The sequence below is a fragment of the Siphateles boraxobius genome, unplaced genomic scaffold (assembly GCF_051911475.1).
Source record: "Siphateles boraxobius isolate OS27281-9 unplaced genomic scaffold, OSU_SipBor_1 11, whole genome shotgun sequence".
Lineage (NCBI taxonomy): Eukaryota > Metazoa > Chordata > Actinopteri > Cypriniformes > Leuciscidae > Siphateles > Siphateles boraxobius.
In genome coordinates this window covers 10,900,001-10,906,463 of record NW_027508711.1, presented here as the reverse complement: position 1 = coordinate 10,906,463, position 6,463 = coordinate 10,900,001, and the positions used below count along the sequence as shown (strand labels likewise).

The following is a 6,463-nucleotide window of genomic DNA, read 5'->3' as shown; positions in this document are numbered from 1 at the left end:
CTGGTGGATCAATGAACACCGTAGCAGAAATAAAGATGTACCTTTTTCGTACTTTTAGTTTAAAATCTAAAATAAATGTTACTTGTTGACTGGCTTGTAATGAAACATCTGAGAGACGTTATTTATGATAATTTCTTTTATGCCTTTTTATTACGTTTTCACGATGGAATTTCATGTATAAAAAGTAATAAAAGTCTGATTTAACTTATTTGAAATGACTTATTGCGTGATATTTTAAATACGAGAATCAATACTTATTTAATATGACAAGTTTATCAATATTTATTAGGGGATGTTGATTTAAAATAATAGCCTATCTAAATTATAAAATGTATTTAATAATTCAATAGCAGGCCACGTACAGCTTTATTATAAAATACCTATTATAAGATATAGGGTAATGTAACATTTTGATGTTGATATGTGAACAAAACATGATTTTGAAGCAGTTTCCAGCATGGACACATTAGACATCTGGTCTTAGCCTCTTATAGACTTCTCTAATTTACCAAAATGGCTGTACTCTCCCGTCCTCTGTCTTTGAAGTTCAGTCTGTTTTTCAGTATCATTGCCAAGCCCCTTGTTTGCCCCTTTCCAGGAACTGGAACATAATCAAGCACAGCTGAGGTTGGTCAGGTTCTGTGGTTGCAGTTGACTTAAAGGGATAGTTCACCCAAAAATGACAATTCTGTCTTCATTTACTCACTCAAGTTGTGCTAAAACCTGTATGAACTTCTTTGTTCTGTTGAACATAAAATATGATATTTTGAAGAATATGGGTTACCAAACAGTTGGTGGGCCTGATGCTTCCATAGGCTATGTGGGAAACAAAGTACGAAGTCAATGGGGCCAACGAAGCCAACATTCTTCAAAATATCAAGCAGAACAAAGAAATTCATAGTTTGGAACAACTTGAGTTTAAGTAAGTGATGACAGAATTTTCATTTTTGAAGAGAACCATCCCTTTAAATTAATCAATTTCACTGTCATAATAACCCTTGGATCTATTGGTTTGTAAATACAGCGTGTATCTAATATGGTTTCTACAGGACACATCCCTTAACTCCAATATTTAAAGTCAACTTAAAAACAACAACAACAACCTGTTAGTCATTAGGCAGCTTCCTCCTCAGCTTGAATCAGATGTGTTGAAATTGAATGGAATCGACGTGTCATCGCTGGAGAAGGATTAAGTCATGTAAAACAGGATTTCATCTTGGAAATGATTATAACACATCATGGTTCACCAGATTGTGAAAGCAACAGGTGGTGTATGATCATAAGCACGTTTTTCTTTATGTTTTTTTCTATAAGTAATCCTTTCATACATATTATTATTATTATTATTATTATTAATGTAATAATCAGTTTATGAATGATTATTTTGATCATATCATATACTCATAGTTTAATTCAAATGTTCAAATCAAACCAGACCAGACCTTTGATTCACCTCTACTTTGAAAAATAAATCTGCTGTGACTTCTCTAAAAAGCGAGACGTTCCCCTGCAAAGTCTGGTATAGCCGGTTTAAGAGAGTGTGTGTGTTTGAGGACATTTTACTGGTCCTCATAGGTTAAAAAGGCTTATATATTGGCCAAAACTTGTTTTTATTTAAATAGCCTTTGCACATGTTTCTGTGATAGATTTAGAGGGGTTGGTTGATAGAAAATCATTAACCTGATGGAAGTCTATGCAATGTCCTCACTAAAAATAGAGTAACTTGTGTGTGATTTGTAAATGCGTGTATAATGATAGCAGGGGTTCTCAAAGTCTATATTCAAAGGTCCAAATCAGAATTCTCATCAATTCGCACACACATTTCGCTCTCTCCCTCTCTCTCTGCCGTGCGCGCGCTGGTTTGGAGCTCGCGAGCTCTACATCGCGGGAGATTTGAACTAATTTGCGGGCATCAGGGAGCCGCTATCAATATGCGGGAGACTCCTGGAACTTCCGGGGGACTTGGGATATCTGTGAACGCATACCTCTCTGTTCAATCATCTTTGAAAAATCAATTTTCTTCATCAACTTTTCTTTTCCTGGACTATGACATCCTCCACACCCATTCAAAACGCTTAGGCCTACTGCGGTGAAGTGTCGCGTTGCGCCCGATTACGTCAAAAGTCATACGCTCATTGGATGTCATGGCAACTAAATCACGGAAGACAACTTGAAATATCTCGCCTTCGTTTTAATTTCGGACCACCTCAAAAAATAAACAAATGGTTTTAAAATGCGTTTATCAAAGTAGGAAATCCACACTTTTAATCCCTTACACACAATGGCCCTCATTTATCATTCTTGCGTAGAAACGGGCGTATATGTTGGCGTAAGATTATGCTTACACTCCACTCTCTCACCGCCTGATTTATGAAGCTGTGCGTACCTTTGAAATCCAGGTGTACGCAATACCTGCCCTTGATAAATGCAGCGGCTGAAAACGATCGTCATTAGAATAACACGCCCCTATATATTCAAGTATCCGCTTCCCCCACGCCCTCATTTTACGCCATGGACACACGGAAGACGGCAAAGAGGAGACACTTCTCTGGAGATCGAGACCATCACCATCATGAAAAATTATTATTAAATCAAACAACAATATTGTTGATGATAAATTCAAAGTTAATTGTATTTTTATTTTCAAAACGCTACAAATCCATCCATTTTTGGTCTAAAAAAACAACAACAAAAACAACAAGAAGAGAACATGCAACATATAATCAGGGACTCATACTATAAATTAATATAAATTAAATAAGTGAAACTGCATGAAATAAATAAAAGCCAAACAAAATAAATAGTAAAATAAATTAAATAGTAAAAATAAAATAAATATTTCCAATGTCACGTTCCAATATTGTCCACCACATAAAACAAATAATTTAAAAATAACACACAAATACAGTCCTTAAATACAACAATGTTAAAAATACATTCAAATCATTTAGTAACACATTTAGGCTAATAGTAATTCGTGCCGAACTTGAAAAAAGTAATGATAACAATATTCAGGCCTATATTATACGTGTTGTAGCCATTAACTAAGTGCATTTAGTTTCATATTTGTTAAAAAATAATAATGTTATTTTTCCCCCATCTATGTTGATAATGAAAAGTGAACATAGGCTAAGATAGGATGCGCAATATATCGGGAGACATGCTCAGACATGATTTTGGACACTTAATTAAGTTTTGTTTTGTAGAAAGCCTTTCTTTAAAGTGAATTTCGTTTTGTATAAATTGTATCTTAATTTTAATATTTTTTTCATCAACCAATTGCCTGGATTTAATAAATAAGAAGCAAATAGCAGACAATATAATCATGAGTCATGACATGGAGGCGCGAGCGCGGGCGCGGTCCCTTGCATTGCACGTGAACTGGAGCGCATCTCATCACAAATTAACCGAAACTCAGTATATGCCTCACAGACATGTGAAATATATCTATAAAGAAAGCTTGAAATGTCTTTAAAGGAAACAATTATAAATGAAAAGAAATAGGCTACTCTCTCTATAGGCGCGTTCACTACGGAGATGGTGATCATCAATTTCATCTTTGCAGACACAACGCTAGTTTATTAATAGAAATAAAATACAAATTTATTTTTAAAAATGGCGTTTCTCGCGTTTTGGAAAAGAGCTCCTCATATCTTTTAGTTTGTCAGTGCGTTTTGTGGTGTTAGGAATTGTTTTTCTGCGCATTTCCGCACTAACTCAAAACGTGCTATATTCTACACCACCTCCTGACCTGGCGTAGGATTTGAGCGTGCCATACGCCAACTTTCATTGCCGGGTTTCCCGATAACGATGTATCTTATATCTTAAGAGCGCTTTCTACGCGCAAGTTTACGAACTCTCGCCGCAATTCCACGCGCGTTTCCCAAAACTGCACTTAACATGAACGCGCGAGAACGCGCTATAGGCCTACGTGCTACTTAAGAGTCGCTGTCCATTTGAGAAGTGCTGAAATATAACCTTACATGGAATCGTATTCTGAACGTTTAACCTAATAATTGTCATCTGTTGTGGATTAGCAATCAAGACAAGTCTATATAAAGCACCTACCTAATACAGGCACTGACAAAATGGCTGAACAAAAAAAAAACAAGAAAAGATACCTTTCAAAAAGATGAAATTAATGTCCTTTTAGAGGAGATGACGAAGATGGCATGGGACCACATGACCAACCAAGAAATGCCCAATACATGGCTGGTTTTCATGCACGTCAGCAAGTCATTGACAGATTTTTTTGAAATCATCCCTATTTTGGCCAGTCTTTGAAGCCTATTTTCCACATTACTTATTTTAATTATTTTGTTCATTCATTTAATTTAGATTAAAATTATTAGATTAAATTATTTCTTTTTTTGTTGTTGTTTTCTGCCCTTTTTAATTGTTTTATTTATAAATTCATTTAAACAAAAAAAAAAAACGAGTAATAAAGTGTACAATAAAGTACAATCAAAACCTTATATTATAATCACATTGCACTTGAATAAAGTTAAATGTGTAATGTGCCGGTTGTCCTGCAGGTGACCTCATAACTCTGTCTTCGTACGATGCACTTGGGGATTTACGATTACTCCAGAGCACTCGTAGATCTACGATGATTTTCAAGTGCTACTTAAGTTACGATGCTTTTGGGAAACAGACCGTAATAAGCTCATTCGTACGATCGTTTTTACGATCTTCTTAGGCTTACGATACTTTTGGGAAACGCAGCCCATATTGATAAATATCAAAGTCACCGTGGTTTTGGGTGTACGCCAGGTGTACGCTGGAAATTTGGTGTACGCACTTTATGAGGGCCAATTAGTGCTCTTGAAATCCGAAATGGAGGCGGGTCCGGATTGAATTCCCTCCGGGTCCGGATCCGGACCGGAGTCCGGATTTTGAGAAGTACTGGGCTATAGCAAACTTCTGTTAAATGGGTCAAATCTTCAGTCAGTTTAGATGTTGAAACACTGCGTGAATGAGCACATCTACATCAAACTAGCATTTCTGATCATGAAGATGGCCATGAACAAATAGGCTGAGCAAGAAAAGTGTTAAATATCAGGATGTGTTTAAATTATAGCCTAATACACATGTTTATTTATCCGTGTTTTCATAAGAACGTAAGTTGGTTGAACAAGACACCTTAACACATTTACAAATCGTCTTTTACTTTTAGGATGTTTTATCCGCAGGCTTATTGTGAACAGAACAGCCGCCGCTATATCTGTGAGTTTTTGTGGTTAACTCCACCCCTTCACCCTCGCTTCTTTTCATTAAATTCATCCGCAGTTAGTAACTAGTTAGTCCCTGTTGACGCTGTTCGGACTCACGGGTAAACAATGCTAATTTGTGTTTTTCTGGTTTTATAAGTGTGGAAAAAAGTTTGTATAGCCTAGCAGCATCAATGCCTTTATACCAAGCAACAGGCAGTCGCGTTCTAAACTTGTCGCATCACTTCACTCATTTGTGTTTCTTTCTCAGGTGTGTGGCTGATGATGGATTTAAAGGATAAAGTTGCTGTTGTGACCGGAGCAGCTCAGGGTTTGGGCAGAAGCTTTGTCGAAATACTCCTGAAAAATGGGTCAAAGGTAAAATAAAATAATTTAGAATATTTATCAAAAACGTTTATTTTTTATTTGTTTTGTAACAATACAGTGCTGTAAAGACTCAAAGGCTGTCGGAGGGCTTCCTTGCGCCAGATTCGAATGCACGTCACAGAATGACTAATAGCCATACGAGTTTATCAGGTAGAAAATTCGGAAAGTAACTAGGCTACTGAGGAAATATATAAAAAAAACACACTCTACCCAAGAAAAGCAAAAAGCTTTATTTTTCAAATAAACACTAATAATAAAAACTAATAATAAAAAGCAGCCGATCATTCTGGATAGCAGGCTGCAGGAAGAGGTGAAATCATGCAGATAATCAAAATAGGGCTAAATGATTGAAAATAAATATTTATAAATAATTCGATGTCAATTCGTAACGTTTGACCTTTTCAGAGGTGGAAAGTTAATAATTACAAATACTTTCGTTACAGTAGCCTACTTGAATAGATTTTTATATGTTTCTACTTTCCTGAGTATAAATAAATCGTGGTACTTTTACTTCTACTTGAGTGAAAAAAAAAGTATTCAACTTCACTTTGTTTATTTTTCACCAAAAGTAAAAAGTACGTTGATAAAGGTGCCGACGGAGCCTATGCGACGGAGCAACCGGGCGAGCTAACATACTGCTGTGGAGCCCTGCGCTTCAGCCAATAACAGACAGGTCTGAAGCACTTCAGCCAATAACAGACAGGCCTGGAGCGCTTCAGCCAATAACAGACAGGCCTGGAGCGCTTCAGCCAATAACAGACAGGCCGGGAGCGCTTCAGCCAATAACAGACAGGCCTGGAGCGCTTCAGCCAATAACAGACAGGCCTGGAGCGCTTCAGCCAATAACAGACAGGCCGGGAGCGCTT

General features: G+C 36.7%; 1 protein-coding gene across 2 annotated transcripts in view; it reads left to right on the top strand.

Annotated features, from left to right (window-relative positions):
- Positions 1-5,053: 5,053 nt before the first annotated feature.
- Positions 5,054-6,463, top strand: part of LOC143702574 (15-hydroxyprostaglandin dehydrogenase [NAD(+)]) — a 6,447-nt gene continuing 5,037 nt past the window's right edge. The window contains exons 1-2 of one of the 2 annotated variants that reach the window (XM_077196564.1): positions 5,054-5,120; positions 5,482-5,588. In XM_077196564.1, the coding sequence (XP_077052679.1) occupies positions 5,493-5,588 (96 nt within the window). In that variant the 5' untranslated portion in view covers positions 5,054-5,120; positions 5,482-5,492. Of the gene's footprint in view, positions 5,121-5,228; positions 5,333-5,481; positions 5,589-6,463 lie in introns of those variants that run through there. The other variant, XM_077196555.1, reaches the window with a different exon arrangement.